The sequence below is a fragment of the Leptosomus discolor genome, chromosome 2 (genome assembly GCF_034619465.1).
Source record: "Leptosomus discolor isolate bLepDis1 chromosome 2, bLepDis1.hap2, whole genome shotgun sequence".
Classification (NCBI taxonomy): Eukaryota; Metazoa; Chordata; class Aves; order Leptosomiformes; family Leptosomidae; genus Leptosomus; species Leptosomus discolor.
This window is the reverse complement of record NC_141392.1, coordinates 35,975,736-35,995,097: the sequence shown is the minus strand read 5'-3', so window position 1 is coordinate 35,995,097 and position 19,362 is coordinate 35,975,736. Positions and strand designations below refer to the sequence as shown.

Below are 19,362 nucleotides of genomic sequence, written 5' to 3'. Positions count from 1 at the left end.
TGCCCCCTCCCTTCCAAAAACACAGCTCTCACTTCCAAATTTTAATTTTTATTTTTTTTTTTTTTTTTAATAAAAGACAGCTTCTAGATGCCTAATCATTACTGTGCTGTTTGCGCAGGACGAACAAACTTTAAATACTAAAATGCACAAGGCAAGTTGAAACAAGCTGCTTCAAACTGCTCAGCAGTGCAGGCTCAAGCACTTATTTGCAATGGCTTTCCTCTTTGTACAATCAGTTCTATGTAGCAATGACTGTATATAAAGAATATAGTACACACTATTGTTTTCATTGTCAATTTACAAGAGAAAAAAATAAATATTTTCCATTATTATACATTAACACTTCAGTAGAAAGTTACAGCTGTTGTATTGGCATGACCTGCAACTTCAGGAGGAAAAAGGACATGCATACCTATCTATTAAGAACTCTAAGCTATGACTTTGTAATAAATTACAGAGGAGAGATACCAGCCAAGAGAATACCGATTATCTGAATTCAGTACATTTGTGATTCTTTCTCCAAGGAAAAAAGAAACAAACAAAACCCAAACAATCTTGCAAAATACAAAAGCTAGTAGCTCGTATGATGTAAATAAGACAAACCATGTATGGTACAGCCTTTTCTTCAAATGCTTCTGAAAAATAGGCTTGTGGTTTTAGGCAACAAAGATTAAGTAGTTGAGTTAGTCCTTGCACCCTTCACAAATAACTAGCACCGTAAAGATGCAAGGACCTCAGCAAACACCTAAATTTCATGCTTAATAATCAAAGCATGCATTTTGTAAAGTTTGTGCATTTTACATATTCTGTTTATTAAGGTTACTGTGCAAAAAAGATTCTCAACCACTGAAGATGTTTCTGCAATTCTGTTAAAATTACTTGCAATGTTTCTAAAGTTTAGCAGGCCTGTGTGAGATTAATGGAAAAAAAAAATCTTACTTGTGGGTCACCCTTGACTGCTGTACACAGACACTGTACCAAGGAATTGGCAAATCAGAAAAAAAATGGCAGCAGCCCAAGCGTCCAATGAAGTTGGGGAAAAAACCAAGTTAATATGCATTGCAGTTTACTTAAAAATATATAGATATTTTATAATGGCATAAAGCTTTGTACAGGTGGATCTATCAGTGCAAATACATATATATGAGGTACCAATTTATCCAGGCCAGATCTAATTATATTTATCTTACAATCACTCTCGTAATTTCCTGGTGTCAGATACAGGCTGACAAGATGTAGCACTGAAGTAAAATCAAAAGTCAAACTAATTGTTCAGCATATTCATTAACAGATCATTGTAATTCCCCTACAATTTAGTTTCTGAGCTTTCACTTCTCAGACTGCCTAATTTTTACATATATTTAAAAACACACTTAGTGTTAATTTTCTGTTTCAAGATTTGATTATAGGAAAAAAGTTAAAACTCCGTACGTCAACTGGAACAGTAACTATAATTGTCTGAATATTTTAACTTTCTTTTCAATTTTAACAGGTACTGTCAGGAAGAAGGAACACAGTTATTGCTATTTGGGGACTTAAACCAAATAAACCTGAAGGCATAGACAGCACTGTTCCAACGGTGAAAGTTAAATAGATAGAAAACAGCATCCTGCCTGGAATCAGTCCTTTTGCATTTGAACACTCTTCAAGTTATCTACAGCTTTCTCTTCTAGGCAACTATGATGACATTTACACGGAGATATGGATTTAAAGTGGCTAACTGTGGGACACACGCAGCTTTTCAACTCTGGTAATTCTTTCTTGAGACGTTCCAGCTGCTCCACCTGGAATATATTTGGTTGTTCAGGATTCGAGTCATATATCCTGAATAAATGAGAAGAGAAAAAACACACTGATCAGCATGAACCTGACAGTTCACAAAAATGTAGACTAGATGAAGCAACTGGGTTTTTTTCCCCCCTACTAGAGCAAAATTAGGTATCAAGTCTATAAAACCAGTCTGTTTGAGGTTAGTACCCTAAGTTTTGCCGCTCCTCTTGCAATATAAAATGGTATTCCTTTTACGCAATGATTACTATTTCATATTATATATGAAAAATACGTACAAAAAAGCTACCCACTGGCATTTACCTCACTTACACTCCTGAAAAACGTGGTTTTACAGGTGGCACAATGCAGTGAAGTAAGAGCAGAATTCCAGGCTTCAAACTTGAAAGCTTAAGAAATTTCAGAGCCCTAAGATTATTTCAACAGACTATGATACACTGCTAGTACATAATACTGAGTGGAGTTTATACATACTGTTTCAAGCAGTATTTCACCCCCTCCTCCCAATTCAGAACCTTTTTTTAAAATTACCATTACAGTATTAGGTGGGACCTAAAACCAGAAAGTTTGATCTTTATTCATACCTAATGCAAATGTAACTACCTACACTATTTTAAACACCATATCCTCTTTTCACTTGCTTGTTTTCACACATGTAAACAAACCCACAGGATTTAAATTGTCAACACTGTACCAGATTGTCCAAATCCAAACCACATTCTGAGTTTGACAGCATAGGCACTGAGCAGAGCTCAAATACTATTTTGTTGTCATTCCTTATGAAGCAAAAGCATTCACGTTTCTGTAACCTAACTTTGGTACAACACTTACTGTGACAAGGATACATTCTGACATCCCAATATTAATTTCTAACATCTGTACGTTATCTATATCCAGGATTTAAATACTGGCATCCAGTTCCCCTCACTGGTAGCTATTGCACACAGTTCCAGGAATTGCAGGTCTCCAGGTTTATCTCCTTTGAATGAAAACTTCTGGAAGAAATTATCATGGCTTCTGCCTTCATCTCTTAGGAATATTCCTTCTTTCATGCATGATTCCTTCAAGAAATCAAGATTCCTTGTTTTTATTGCATCATCCTTTCTCCTTCATACTGTAATTTCAAGGTATGTCCAAAAGGAACACAATGTCACAACCAAAACAGCAGAGTGCTACGCGAAATAGTGCCAGGTGCCTTTACCCCGGCAAGACAACTTGTGACCTGTAGGCAAGTCCAAGACAACCAAAAAAAATATATGCAGCTCAAACAGCAATATAGTAAATGAGATTCAAACAAGGAAACACTTCTGCAGGAAATCTAGATATGGATCACGTTCCCTGCAGTAAGATCAAAGACAGTTTCTGTAAAGAAACTTCTGGAAGTGAGGACAAATGCTGTCCAGTTCTGTGGAATACATGCAGAAGGCAGAGCAGTTAAATTACTTTCACAGCACATATAATTCAATACAGGCTAAAGATATGACCCCAAACTGCCCAAGAGAAGCTAGCTGCAAACTAAAAGCCCAACCTTCCTTCCTTCCAGTATGCAGGTACGACCTGTGCTTTCTTCAGTTACGTTAGCTTACACGTTATAAATTTCCCTATGCGCTCAAGACAAAGCACTGAAATTAGAAGATAGTTTTCTGTATAGCATCACACCTTAGGAACTGCAAATCTTAGGTCCTTTCCATCAGTCAGACACTAGAACAGCAAAGTTTCCGAGCCCCTTGTTCCTAGAATATGTTTCTAAGCAGCTTCTAGCAGGTATTTTACTAGTTCTTTACTAGGGCAAGCATAAATTCTGTAATTCTCGCTTCATAGTCAATTGTTTTCAATTGAGATGTTGGACAAGTCCAGCCCTCCAAGCTCCTTTCAGACTGCTGAAACAAGTCCGTTACAACGTACTGTGTTTCTTCTAAACTGAAAGCAGAGAAGACAACTTGAAGCACAGCTATCCTTGCACCTCAGAGTTTCTTGTCCCCACTTTTTGTTTGGGTCCACGAAAGTACACCAGTAGTTGGCAAAACCAGAGCACAGCTCCAAGACTTCTCTTATGAATTACTTCCAATATCACCATCAAAATAAGGAACAAACTCTCATCTCCCTATCCTTCATTCTTCAATACAACAATTATTGATAAGTACACACTGAAGTTCCCCCATTTGACTTCCTATTACTAAGCAAGCCCTGCAGAAGACCAAGAAGTCCTCTGTATACTGCGCTCTTAAATCAGCACTTTCTACAAACAGCTTTGCAGGACATTCCAGGGTTATGCAGTAGGCATAGAACGAATGCGCTTAGCTCCCATCAGGTGTTTATCAACCTCCAAAAACATATACATCCACCAAGCCCCAGTCACAGTTGGTTTTCTTTGCTATTGCTTGGTCCAAAAATTAAATAGCACCAAAATACTGGTTTCATTCAGAAAAAAGATTTTCTGAAGCTTTCAACTAAAACTTTGCATTTTTCTTTACGTCTCGAGGTAAACTTGAGTTTATTTTGCAATTTGCAAAATAGATAAGACTTAGACTGCCATTTCTTGACATCTTAATTCAATCATTGAGTAGATTAAATTATAAATCAACTAATATTAGTTAACTTCCTACACATATCCACGCTGTTATTTAAGTAACGTTCAGTTTCAGGCAAATAATAGGGCATAGGTTTAGACAGTCTTCTAGTTTTCAGAAGTGTTTTGAGTGCTTTTTGCCTTTATTTCCAGCTAAATTTGTGTTAGTTTTGGAAAGTTACTAACACTAATAGAGCACAGAACTTCTGTCTGGAGTCTACAAGTGCAACATGCAGCCATAAGGAACTGTAGTGTTTAGAGAGGAAGCAAACACACTGCAGATTTTCATGGAAAAGCTTTCAGCATAAATGTTTGAGGACTACTGATTTAATATTTTCATGCAGCTGTATTACTCAACGAGCAGAACTCAAATCATGTAAAGTGAATTAAAAAAAGATAACGGAAGTGTAAGTCAGCACCCACCCCCTCTCCACGTTGGTATTGAATACATAGCCAACATAAGACTGCATTGTTCTTGCTGAGTTAAGTATATTCGAACACAGAAATAGTTCCTAGACTGTTTACAAAGCTTATCCAGGAGAAAAATAAGTCACCCCACAAATCCTGCTTTAAAATTCTTAAATTTTGCCAATCCAGAGAATTTCACTACAATAGGTTAAAGTTTCTTCTCTAAATAAAACCTAAACATCAAACTAATACAGCATTTTAAGCAGGAGATTTAATTTTCTTTGTGAACAGAAGATATCCAGTCATGCAATTAAAGCACTCTTCCGGAGCAGGGCCCAAATAGAAGCCTGGAGGCAGAGGTGGCACCTTTTCTGTAGGTTGCCCTTTTATCAAGCAGTTCGGATATTTTAGATGCAGAGATGAGTGCTAGTTGAACATAAGAAAAAAGCAGAATATTGTCCTGGCAATTGCACTTGACCATCCATTTGGTTTATTGACTTTGGTTATGTCTAATAATCTGCAGCCCAAGTGGAGAAAGGACTGGATGAGGAGAAAAAAAAAAAAAATTCTCTCCCCTGCCCCAGTGAGATCATTCTTTTAATAGCATCAGCGATCGTAAGCTTCCCATCTTCGCTCTTGCAGTTTTTCTCCATGCAAAACAAAGTCAGACCCCCCCTACCTGCATTTTTTTTGCCCGACACTTGGTATCAGCAACTTTGGGTATTCAGGACACAGTTTTTCTGCCATCTTCGCAAGTGGCTACAATGTTTTGCTCAATTCTACATGGGTCATTAAAGTGCAGAAAAAATAGCTTATAGAAATCATCTCTACCCAGACAGTTCACAACCTCTGAAATAATTACTGCATGCAACAACAATAACTTAGGGTCATATCCAAGCAACCTAAAATTCACTAAACTTCCTGTGTTCACTTGCTGGCTTATTCAGACAGATATCACTTTCTAAGATTGTTTAAGAGGTGGTCTAGTACACAGCAATGCAAAACACCAGGCACAGAGAGTTTTGATATATACCTGGACTTGGCCTTCCAAGTCCAGAGAACACAAATTCTGCAGAAGCCATGGAAGAAGCGCATCTTGATTCAGCCCTGGAAATATTCTGCAATTTGAAGATGCAACCATAGCATAAACTGGCTTTGCACTAATAAACAGATTACTGCAGCTCCTACTTATTTCTAGACCTTGAAACAGGCACATACACCCCTCTCTACTTCTGCTTCACAGCAGTTTTAAATTTATCTATTTCTAAACTTCAAACAACACAGAATATGGATGCTCACACCATACCTATTTAAACTTTTGACAATTTAAACTCTTGATACTAACTTCATGCTCTCAAATGATTTGAAAGAACAATTTGCCTCTTTACCCAACAGCTCCAACTGAGTGGAAACACTTGCTGCCAGGTTTTACATTTAGTCACACCATCCAGGACTTGCAGGTACCACCTGCACTTCAGAACATCCAGCTTGAGACATCTGATGCAGTTTGCAGAAAGTGGCCTTCATGTTCCTTTTAAGGAACCTATATTAAGATTAAATTTAATTCTATTCAGACAATCAGTAAATTCTGAAAAACAATTAAGAGTTGTAAAGGAACATTCCAATATCTGTTTTTGCCTACGGGGCGTGTGTGTGTGTGTCAATGTGTAGAAATTAGAGCTAACGAACCTGCAACAATTATACTGAAACAAGATAATTGTTTGCTACTCAATTGCAGTTTGTAAGTTCAAAAAGAAAAAAACGCACCACTGAAATACTGTTTTTCAAACAGCTTTGGAATTAATATTAATTTTGGGGTTCCTTTCGATAAAGATGCCAACAAGGTGGAAGAGATACAGGGGGCAGATGGTAAGAGGAGAGGTGAATACTACCATCTAGATGGTCTAAACAGTGCAGGAAGGTTAAGAATTTTTTATTCAGTTAAATCCATGAGGGACTTCAGTCTATAAGCAATTCCAATGAATTGGTTAGTCATCAAAAGGTGAGGCAAAAGGTGTTCTGCTATCACACTGCAACTTAAAACACACTAAACAGTACAAAAGGGAACATAAGGTGACATGTAGCAGACTTGCAGTCTTGACACAAACACGGCATCATTTAAGTAGTGTTGAGCCATTAAGTATCTAAAGTAACAAAAGCAACATGAAGTCAGAAATTGGCTGTCACCTGCTTTACTACTTTACCATAGCAGTGCATCTCTCTCACATCAGAGGTAATTAAGAACTCCAGAAGACTGGATTAGTAGACATCAGATGAACAGACATTTCATAAGAACATTTCATGCAATAGTAGTTGATTAAAACACGCCACCTGTATATAGATCAATAATTTACCACTTCAAGTTACGCATACCATAGGATCACATTTTGTAACAATGCTATGACCATACACTAAAGAGGCAGGGTACCATTTCGTCAGCATACTAGTCCAGATATTTCTCATCTACTAAAGGGGCCTCAATCTTGAGTTATAAGAGAGGTACAACATGCAGCACTGCTGTAGCAAGAAAAAGGACTTAAAAGTTTCCGTAACTTCAGTCTGAAACTGCTCCCCAGTGTAAAAATCTCGTTATTCCTTTTTACCACCAATAACCAAGAGACATTCTACACAGCACAACAATGCAGACCTCTGTAAACCAGAGAAGCACTGGACCCACTGTTCTGGAAGGACTCTCAATAGTCAAGAATAGATTGAAGGGAATGAACTATTTTTTTAGACTGGGAGCCTAGAACTCCAAGAGCAAACATATTTGATTTCTTGCCTCTAGATATGTTAACTTGACTCTTGGTTTTCACTTTATAAAGCAAAGCCCTGGACATTTACTTGATTTCCCCCCTTTTTTTTCTAGGTAAAAAACCAATATGCAAAGCAATGCCCTTGCTAAAGCAGAAGTCTTCTATAATTTGACAATTCAGTTACACTTAATGCTTTCCCAATTACGTATTCTTTGTAATCTATCAGAAATTCTAATTTAATACAGCTTTCCAAATTAATAATCATCTTGTAATAACAAATTTAACAACTTTTATGATAAAAGAGCAAAAACTTTTGTTTTTTTTAATGAACTAAAATAACACTTTTGTTCAAAGATTTACCATGGTATTCTGATGTCCACTTGAATTGTGTGGATAAGATAAATACTTTCTGAATTTGTCAGTTTGCCCTGGGAGTTACTTCAAGCTAATTTTAATAGGAAAAATGGTGAATTCACAGCTTCGAAACACAACAGAATGTTGGCAAAAAATTAAGTTAAAATAGTTCATTTAAGTTGTGTTAACTACTTCCGTAACTACATATAAAAAGCTGATTTCAGCCAAACAAATAACATTGTCCTCAAAATGTCACGTACAAAGTTTAAAAATTACCATCAGGAATGAACATCAGGACTGGGAAGCCTGCCATATGAGAAAAGGCCGAAAGAATTGGGTTTGTTCAGCTTGGAGAAAAGGCAGCTTAGGGGAGACTTTATCGCCACCTGGTAGTATTTAAAGGGTGGCTACGAAAACGATGGAGACTCTCTTTTTACAAGGAGTCACATGGAAGAGACAAGGGGCAATGGGTACAAATTACTCCTGGAGAGATTCCAATTAGACACAAGAAGCACATTTTTCACAAGAACAATTGGCCAATGGAATAGTCTCTCCGGGGAAGTGATGGATTCCCCAACATAGACACTTGTAAGATTCATCTAGGCAGGGTGCTGGGCTGTCTTATCTAGACCGTGCTTTTCCCAAGAAAGGTTGGAACAGATGATCCTTGAGGTCCCTTCCAAGCTGGTATTCTATGAATGTTAACAGCACGTTAAATGTGTATGCCATGCACTAGTTCTTTAAAGAATCAAATTACATTTACTTTAACCTCAGGAGAAACAAAAGATATTTTGCTTCATATATACAGCTGAAAGAGTAGCAATTAGTGTTAGTCTTGATCTTGAACTGGGTTTAGGGGCTTCTTATACTTCTAGTACAAAAGAAAGATATTCTGCACCCAGTCAACCAAAAAAAGCAGTGTGAAATTTCACAAGAATTGGGATACAAATTAGTTTCTCAGCTTTAATATTATTTTTAAAACACAGTTACGTACCTGTCATATATGAGCCCATGAACACCATATTCTCTCAACTTCTTCCTGTTATCTGGGTCATTTGCATCATCACCCCATGAAAAAATAACTAGGCCTTTAGATTTGGCCCTTTTAATAAACGATGGATTCCTCAGCAGATCTTCAGAGTGCACATTAATTCCCTGAAATACAGAAAACTTCAATTAAAATTGATGTTTCTGAAACACTCTCACATCAGGTTTTTAAGTCTTTTGACACTTGCAGCTCCTTACAATTTCATCCATGATAACAAAACACAATTTAATACAATTAAAGAGTTTACTGATAGCACTATTTTTTAAATGCTATTAAACAGACATTGAAAGGATATTATTTTGGCAGTTACCAAATGTTAGTGCATTTCTTCCATGAGGTTAGTCATAACTTGAAGCATTAGTACCAAAACCAGATTTATAAGAAGTAATAATTTGGTTTCATTTTACCACAGAGTAAAATACCAAACCTTGTCAGCTTACCAGCAAGTTTTCAAACTGTGCAAAAGTAATGGCAATTGGAGTCGTACGAGATCTAAGATCCATAAGTTCTGGATAGAGTTTAGATTCTCCTTGGGTGAGAAATAACACAGGATACTTGTTTTGCTTATGCCGAACCCTATTAAAAAGAAAAAGTTCGCAAGCAGCAAATGTGTAAAAAGCAGGTGAATTCAGTCATACTGTTTGAGGAGAATTATGCTCTTTACTGCATGTTCTCCTAGTCCCTAGCTGGTGCAACGAGATGCTACTATGGTTTAGTATCAAACTAACCACGTGTTAGTTTGATACTAAACCACGTCTCTCATCGAATGAGACTTCCACAAAGCCTTTCATTATCAGTGCTAAATCACTTCTTGTTACAAAGTACTGGAGCATATTGCCGGTTCGTATGTACCCCAGCTGTTTGGGCCCCAGTTCAAACAAACCACGTGACAAACTGCTCCAACTGTTCCTTTTGCCACTATTAGAGACTACCATACGGTTTAAGGGAAGCTAGACTTCAAGTTGAACTCTGATCCACATCCTCAAAATCTTTATGTAAAATCCTTGAAGGCTGTTCAACTCTCTAATTTTCTTAAATGCATGTTAAGAGTAAAATGAAGATTCACAACAATTTCTAAACATGGTTATTACCCAACACCTAACCTTACTAATGTCTTTTTCAAGTCAGATACCAGCACCATGGTACAAAACGGAAACAAAAGGAAGCAAAGTTTGGGGACTAGTGTGTCACGCAGTCTTTCCCACTTGCTTCTTAACCCTTTTATCAGTACCTTGATTTGGTTTTGTCCTTGCCATTTAACCTTCAATGGTATTTCATCAGTGCAGTCTCTCATCGAATGAGACTTCCACAAAGCCTTTCATTATCAGTGCTAAATCACTTCTTGTTACAAAGTACTGGAGCATATTGCCGGTTCGTATGTACCCCAGCTGTTTGGGCCTCAGTTCAACTCCGACACTTTTTCTGGGCCCCAATACCTTCAACTTGATATTACACAAAAGGAAAGGAAACCACTTTACAAAACAAACAAGAAAAAAAAACCCCACACAACCAAATACAGGTAACCCAAATTTCTTTCATTTTCTGTCATTTTAAAAAGGCAGATATAGTGAAAAAATGGTAACAAGATGATTCTTTTTGTAAGTTAGGCTTGTGTACCTGTCCAGCATGACTGAAAAAAGACTTTGTGATACCAGAAGAAATCTTGACCTTTTTTGTTGTGTCAAGAAAGACTGATAAAAATAGCTACTTTGACTTTGCTCTCCTATTCTATTTTTGGCACAGCTCAGATGGCAAAGTGGTCTCATTTCACCTCCCAACTACTTTGGCACCCAAAGTTTAGGTCTAATCAAAACACATGTTATCCATTTCCTGTTGGGTAGTCTTATGTCCAAAGTCAATTTTACCAAATTAAAAAAAAAAAAAAAAAAGGAAGAAAACGCATTATCTCATCTTAACTTACATCGTACAAATATCTGCATTAAAAGAAGAAAACACAATTCTTCTTCTTCCAGCATTCATCAAAACAGTTTTTAGAATAATATCTAGAAAGAGGTTCATATCAAAATAAGTTGACAAGTTGCCATCCCACTGTCCATCCTAGAAAAAGAAAGGACAAGTTTCAGCCATTCAAATTAATGCTTACTAAAATTATTTTAACCAGCGATGGTCTCCCATTCAACCTGAGCAAAATGAGAATTCAGTTTGCCCATCTGAATACAGAAGTCACTCCTTTAGTCTAGTGAATGCTAGTTCTGGCTCTACAGGGCTGTCAATCTGTGAGGTGCAGCTGAATTCTAGCAGCAATAAGATCCACACTGAAAAATTCACTGTCTTCCCCATCCAATGACAGAGTTCGTAGGAAGCCTTTTTTAATTTTGAAAACACAAAAGAATTCCATGAAAGATCACTAAAAACTATTACAGATATTCTGTATTTCTATTTCTAAATATAAAAAGGCAAGACTAAGATTTGTAGAAATAAATGAGGTATCCTTTGTCTTTGAGGACAGCAGGTACCACCAGTCTTTCTACAGCTGACCTGTCTCCGAGAGTATTAGCATGTCTCTATTCACACAGACTTCCACCTACCACTCTACTTAATTTTTTTCCCCCCACTCCAGGCTTCCAGTCCTACTGCTGACTGGGAGGAAACAGTTGCTTGTATTACTGCATCATGTTGTAGCTGCTCCTGCACCAGACCAGGAGTTTGAATTTCTTGTCGCTTTTCACACACGTAGCATGCCTGACCTATTGCGATCCACTGACTTTAAAAAGGGTCTTCTACTAAAAGCAGTCTGAGCTGTATTACGAACTCAATCCTGTTAACTATTTCCTATTGTTTTAAGAGTAAGCTTGTTCATTTACTAGAGCAGTGCTATTATACTCCCAGTTTTAAAGATAGTGTGTTATAATAAAACAAAACAGTCACGTTAAAAAAAAACAACACCAAATTATGGCTTTGTTTGTAGCTCATAAGTTGCCATGTCAAATTACAATCTTTAGCCACGAGAATGGCAAAACAAAGTAAATCACATGTACTTTACTTACCCTTTGTTGACAGATCCATTTTATTTCTATGTTGAACCCAACATCTTCAGAAACAGACTCCAGGACCTGAAAAAATTTCATTATGAAGAGACCCCACAGTAAAGGAGGACAACTAATCACTATGAAGGTAATTACTGGGAAGAATACTTTGGAGCTTAACCCCAATGGGGTCTAACAGTAGAACAAAACCCCTAAGCTTTTAACATTTTACACAGGATACCTACACACTTCCTTTCTCTACTTCAGTTTCAAGTTAGGAAATACATAAAAACGGATAAAATCTTAAGGACAAAATTTTGACACGTATGCAAGTCAATCCACCTTACCATGCGTGAGAAATGCCCCATTCGTACGCCTAAAGAATAAATGTGTTTTGCTTCTCCAGGATATTTTTTTGAATGCAAAAAGTATCTTAAGTAACACATAGTCCCAAGTATGAAATCCATGAGCTTGCCATCATGATGGTGAGATTAAAAGTGCATGAAACTCTTGTAAAGAATCAATTGTAAGGTGACTTCAAAACAAAAGGTGAAGCTAACAATTAATGAAATTAAGGAAGTGTTGGTAGATAATTCTTTAACCCTACAAAAATGGCAGGTGTAGAAGGGACTAAAATACCCTTTCTTATAGGAAGAAAATGAAATTTGGGGAATCAAAACAGGTAGAGCAGTTGAATCTCAGTAGTATAGTCTATTACACAAAGTTCTTTATTTTCTGTAGTTATGCAGTAATCTGATCCCTGCGTAATATTACTGAAAAAATCCCCAAACCAACAGGGAGACATACGACTGATGGATATTTCATACATGCTCTGACATAAACCTATAAATAACTGGATACTAATCATCTCCATAATCCAAATAAAAAGCAGTATTAGTCTACAAAGTAAGTCCCTAAAAGGCATGCTGATGAGCAGTTCAGACATTAGGAAAAACAGTAAAGCAAAAAAATACAGTAGTTCTAGACAAAAAAACAAAACAAAACAAAAACCACTGGTTTTGGTCAACAATTGCCAGTTGTTTCTGTGAAAAAGAAGCCAACACAAAGCCCAGAGGGGGCAAATAGTCATAAATGGGAACATACTAGAAATTTGCTTAATGTTTCTCTGTGTCTGGCTGTGCCAGATGGCCAAGAGTGTGCGATGAACTGCCAAAGGCCTTTTTCCTGGTTTGTTTTTGTTTGGTTGCGGTTTTTCAGTTTTGTTTGGGTTTGGGTTTTTGGGGGTTTTTTTGTTTGTTTGTTTTTTCAAAATTAGCAAACAATTTTCAATGCATTAAAACGCAACGCCCAGATGTTAACCAGCTGTAAAACTGAGTGAATCCTGAGCTATGCAACTTGGGTTTGTGAATTAAGAAGCTTGAAAATATGCAAACTACTACTTTTAAGCACTGACAACAATAAAGCCTATGTTCTCAGTTCCGGCATCAATATTGGAGGCCTAAGCCAAAAATTAATATGCCTTGCTATGTGTGCAAAGCTGAAAGCAAAATGCATGTTTTCATGTTCCACAATCATCCCTACTGCTCTACATTCACTGCTTACTCTCTGCAGAGAAGGAAATGGCTGGGTCTCAAAAGCAGAGTTTTCTTCTTCTTTAAAAGATGCTGAAAATAAATACAAAATATTGAATCAAAACAAACAGCAGCACTGGTAATGCCAGCAAGAAAAGACTAGCTCAGAATCTTAAGGCCTTTAAGAATAAAGGACGGGATCAGGTCTATCTGGTGATTATCTAATCCTTCCCTCTAATGCTGACATACTCAAACGATAGTGTTGGCAATTTCTGTTTTGTCAGTATGAAAATCTTTTGAACCCCCATTAAAAGCCTTGCCAGAATATTTATCAGAAACAGCTTCTTCCATGCCTCACTGTTTCAGTCACTGAAACGCATCCAGTAGAAGCAGCCTTGCCTGTCAAGGCTTATTATTTATTTTATCTTTCCCCAGACAAGTAGAATGCGTGAGGTACGTTGCCATTTAGATATCCCTATAAAGGAGATGAACTAAGGCCAGAAATTTACAGCACCAATAAGATACCCTACAGCGGTTACCCTTGTTAGCAATTCTGAAGAGCAGAAGCATAAGTTGGAAACATTGGCGGCAATTGTTATGAATATTCATAAATATATATTTATCTATGCATTCATCTTTTACTCTCCTGTCCCTTCTTTCCAAGGAGTAACTCCCATCCAGGTATTTACTTCCCAGCAAAGAACCCTACAACATGCACAAAATTAAAGTAACTACATAAGCATTTAGAAATATTCAGGGAGCAGCAAAATGTGACTAGAAATAAGTGACTGCAACCTCAGAATATATAGCATTACTTGGTAATAAATAAATCTCAAGACTCTTGCAAACTAGTACATACCATTGTGATCTTTTACTTTCAGGGCAGTCACATGAGCCAGCTGAAGAACAGAAGAGGAAAATTAACAAATACTCCACCCATCGTACTACACGTAAGCAATTTTCTTCCAAACTTTAAAACAAAGATTCCAAGAAAAGCTCAAACATACACTGAAAATGTTCCTACTGAAAATTCAGAAAGCATGTTCAAGGGTAGAACCACACATCATACAACCTAACATTAAGATGGGAAGAAGTCTGAACATTAAACCCTCCTCTGTCAGATGTTAAGACTCCGTGTTTCCAGTCAAGTGCAGCCAGAGGACAGACAGTGCTTTTATAATGCAGTCACACATTGAGACAGAACCAGGCCAGGCATAGGGCCAACTCCCTTGCTCTGTTCAAGTTCTCTCTCTCCACAAAAAGTAGGAGACCAAGTAATTGCAAGTAAAAAGAAACATAGTTCTTGGACCAGCCAGGTGCTTCCTTGACTGAGGACAGGTGTTTCAAGTGAGTCTTCAGTGGCCCAGGTTCATCTCCAGGCCACGCTTTTTATGTGGGCAGGGCACTTCTGTTCAGAAGATACAGTGATACCCAGTTAAATAAAACAAATCAACTAGTTCTAGCCAGTTTGTTCAATCCATACCATTGAATCATGGACCCTTCTACACCTCCAAAGAGTAGTTCAACATAATCTAGATCTCCCTGCTAACAGGGAAACATTTGAAAACTAGGTAGACTTTGTGACATATGCCTTTCTTCTTCAACAAAGACTCCAAAGTAGTGGCTTCCAGTGAACCCTACCACTACTTTCAGCCTGTCTTTTTAAAAATAATCCATGTTAGCATAACAATACAGATCTACACAAGTTGTCAGCCCAGCTTTCTAGACAATAAAAGTAATGAAATATATTCAAGTCATAATGACGGTGCAAAAGTACTATCCTTGGAATTAGTTACTTGTTCTACTTGTACAATTTTCACAACTTGTGCTCTCCCAAACTATCTATAAATTATTCACAAAAATCCCGGCTTCATAAACAATTTTAAATTCTATATATAGCATATCATACTAGCCCAAGTAACAATACCTTCAATAACTGCAGCTGATCAAACGTGAGTTCTTTGACTGCAATCTCAAATAGTTCCAAAGGCTCCGTATCCAGTTTCTTTGAAGAGAAGTAATACATAATTAAGCATCACTGAAAACTACAAAAAAGCCTACATATTTTTAATACAGTAACTTTAAAGGCAACTCATTTTTTTCCTCTTTTATTGATAGATACACATGATATCTTATTATAATATCAGTAAGATGATCGGTTTTCAGGAGATGACATAGGCACTCAGAAGCATAAAACGGGTATCAATTTGAAAAAAAAAACCAGGATTTTGTCTTTCATGCAAGTCAGAAGTTTCGATGTTCTTTCTTCAGAAAAGGTTAGCACATTTATTCTGTAAAAACTTGAGCAGTTAATCTAGTCAGGAAATGAGTTTGCAAGTAAAGAATACATTAAAAATACTCCAAGGCAGTTGAGTTTATTATTGTCCAGCCAATGTCTCAGAAACTAATAAAAAGAGACAAGAGTCCTGGTAAAACTGAGACATGCACACCCCACCCCCACAATAAAGTTCTGGTCTCAAAAAAACTTTGTCAATCCATTTTTCACTTCCTCTCTTCACTATAAAAGAAATTCTTACTCCACAACACAACACTGATTCAATATATACCGAATATGCATTTCCCGTAGTCAAAAGTTCCATTTCCATAACTGTTCAAAACCAACTTCATAGAAATGGCACTTTCACAACGGGCATGAGAGTTTCATGACACAGACTTAGTGCCAAGAAGGAAAGAAGAACTGATCTTGCAGTCTACTCTGCCATGCCTGCTTTGTTTTCACTACCAGAACCAGAAAGGAAGAAAAGTTCAAACAGAAGAGTCCAACCTCTTTGCACAGCTGCTGAACGTAAGTGTTTGGGCCTCAGTGGAAGCCATACAACAGAGGAAAAAAAACCTCAGTGGGTTTTTTTTGAGTTACCCAGCCCTTATGCCTATGGTTGTCTCATTATTAAGGAATGTAATGTCACTTTATGAAGACATTCGATCATTATGCTTCATAAAAGTTGGGTATTTAAGAGGTATTGTGACAGACTGTTTAGAGCACCTTTTAATGAATGCTTAGCTGTCTGTACGAGTAACAGTACTGTTCAACTGCTTCTTATAATACTCTCGACGCTTACAAAAACAGCAGAAAAGAGGGTTTGGTTAAGAAAAGAAGGAACAACTGCAAGCTCATGAGGTAAGCAAGGAAAGAATGGGGACACTTGTTTTCCAAGAGCCATTTTCCTGCTCCTAGAACCTCTGTCTTAACTCCTTGCCTTCTGTTTCACCGAGCCATCCAAAAGCAGTTCTTCAGTCCCACTTACTGTCCCAACAAGACATGAAGTATATTGTTTACCTCACAATTAAAGGACAGAGCAAAATGCTGAAGTAAAAAAGGGTTAAAAAAAGAGTTAGAAACACTAATGGAAGCCAAGCCACGTGTGGCTAATCAAACTCTCTAAATAGAGGAGATCATTGTTTCTTCCACTTTTCAGCTTTCCATCTACTGGCCACTACTAGGATACGAAACAAGGTAGACTTTGGTTTGACCTAAAGAGCTCTTATGAGTACATAACTGCTTAAAAGAAGTACACATTTAAGTATCAGCAGGAGTGAGAAGTCATGCTGAGAATCACACCAACTCTCCCTCAAAAAGAAAACAACCAGAATTTCTTACTCTGACAGTCTAAGAGAGTTCTGGAGGTGCTACTGAACATAGTGGAGCTGCCTGCAATTTTCTTCCAAACCATAAATAAAAAAAGCAGCTAAAAAATAACTACAACGTAGGCTTGAATAGTCTCAAACCATGCGTCTGAAATAGCTGTTGCTACAACAACAAAAGGAAAAACTCAACTTCCCTGCTCTACTTTATGCATACAGTAATGCTGCATATTTATTCCCATTCCATCCCTTGATTCCCCAGAATTATTTCTGAGAGCTTGGCTTTTTAGTTTCTGGAACGGTCACATTTAAAAGATAAAACAGATAGAATCTTCTTTACCTTCTTCATGGCCATGCAACATGTGAGATCGTGGTATACAATAGGCACATGATCTTTAGAAAGATGTACGTCAAATTCCACGTATGCTGCTCCCTACAGAAAATTGAAAAAACACACAGAACAAAACAAAACCCCATTAACTACTGATGCACAAGGATTACAGAACTGCAGACAAGTTGCCAAGTATTCAGAGGTTCTGGACATCAACCAGAAGCTGAATGCAACTGGCTGTTACCAGCTAAATTATACTCAACAATGGATCAGAAATGAAAAAAAAAAACCCAAAAACCAAAACAAACCACCACATGGGAAAGTATTTTAATTGCCATAATGCAGTTCTGCTATATACAGCTTGCTTAATCTTGTAAACCCTCTAGTAACATCCAAGGAAACTTGATTTCAGAGAAAGGCTAAGATGATGTTTTTAAATACAGAAACTTTTACTGTGCCACTCCTCCCTCCTCCCCACTGCCCCACCAAGAGACAAGTGATTACTACAAATTGGCAAAGCCTTAGGGAGATATTCCATATAGTGAAGAGCTTCTGGAGTCACCAGTGAGTAACACAGTAGTAGTGTGTTGTAACGTGTGTAAGACCAGAGCTAGCTGCATCAAGTGTCATCCTGTCCTTTTCAACCACATGTTACCTTCTGTTAAGCTTAAAAAGGAGGAAGAAGGACCGAACAAGAGCTCCAAGTACAATCTTTTTGAAAAGAGGGAGGGCCAGAAAGGAAGAAATAAAGAAACACACAGAAACAATTTTTTTTTGTTTATTTTGTCTGTAAGCCACTCCTTTGAAAGGCCTCCAAGAACGCCATTCATCAAGTTATCATCCTGACTTGCATACTCTTTTTCAATCAGTACGGAAAGAAATAGGACAGGCTTTTTTCAGCAGAAATTTTTTTAGAGTGGTGGCTTTCAGCCTTTTTAGTCTGCAAATAGTTAAAAGTACTTTTCTGGCGATGCTGCTGCTGATTTCATAGCAAATTTCTGCCTCAATGCAGACTTCTTGTGGGCTTTTTAAAAGCCATCTATAAGCCTGCAGCATCCACCCAGAAATTAAGAGCTACTATTCAAAAGGATATAATGTAGTAGCTGCAGTTTTCTTTTGCTCTGCAGTCAGTGCATGTTCCAGACACTATGTTCAAATTATACTCTGACTCCCAAACAAAAAACACCTTTCAGCTATACTCCTGAGGAGTACAGCACTCCAGAATCAGTAGCCAAGAAGCCTAACACTCCAGATTCTGCTCCCATCCCCTTAACAACTTCAAAAGATGTTTGGTAAGAATCTACATTAGTAAAGGAATACCTGAAAAGGCTCAGGAATCCTACAAGTTAGAGCAGCAGGTGATCTCATAGCAGCATTTTAATGTAACTGTAACCACAGCTCTTCACTGTGAAAACAGGAGCTCAACAAGGAACCTCTGAATGTGCTTCTGACTCCAGCTACTCTGCTGCAGTGTCTCACTAAATTGTCTGGATCAACCTTATCACAGACCACTTTAGCGACTGAGGTTATCCGAAGGAATAAAATTGACCACCTCAATCACAGAATTTAAGCACTCGAAGCTAGCATCTACCAAACCGAAAGTCTCATCTTAGGATTCCAAGTCTTCATTGTAGCAAGCACTGTAACACAGGACTGTTTTATTCTACCAGCTCAGCTCCCAGGTCTGATTTTTGGCCACCAATTTCAGGTACTCAGCAGTCCCTGAGCGAGGCCTTCACCAGCTGCAAGTACGCTGACAGACTCTAGCAGAGCCAAAATTGTATTTGTTTCTTCAAAATTATTCCAACCCTACATCTCTGCAGGGATAAGATTAAAGTTTTCCCTGTATTAGAACACCATCAAAACATATTAGATGGAAGTTTTGGGTTTTTTGAGGAACTTGAGAATGAGAGTCTAATCTAGCTATTACTTCCCTTCCTATCTCTCAGGGAATTTCCACGGTGATTTGATGTAATTTTCTATCAG

At 37.5% G+C, this 19,362-nt stretch overlaps 1 protein-coding gene across 1 annotated transcript in view; it reads right to left on the bottom strand.

Annotated features, from left to right (window-relative positions):
* Positions 1-65: 65 nt before the first annotated feature.
* Positions 66-19,362, bottom strand: part of GPCPD1 (glycerophosphocholine phosphodiesterase 1) — a 46,379-nt gene continuing 27,082 nt past the window's right edge. The window contains exons 12-20 of the mRNA XM_086482305.1: positions 17,386-17,478; positions 15,370-15,447; positions 14,302-14,341; positions 13,474-13,535; positions 11,932-11,997; positions 10,845-10,981; positions 9,364-9,499; positions 8,870-9,030; positions 66-1,824 (exon numbers count right to left, since the gene is read on the bottom strand). Of these exons, the coding sequence (XP_086338431.1) occupies positions 1,620-1,824; positions 8,870-9,030; positions 9,364-9,499; positions 10,845-10,981; positions 11,932-11,997; positions 13,474-13,535; positions 14,302-14,341; positions 15,370-15,447; positions 17,386-17,478 (978 nt within the window). The 3' untranslated portion in view covers positions 66-1,619. The remainder of the gene's footprint in view (positions 1,825-8,869; positions 9,031-9,363; positions 9,500-10,844; positions 10,982-11,931; positions 11,998-13,473; positions 13,536-14,301; positions 14,342-15,369; positions 15,448-17,385; positions 17,479-19,362) is intronic.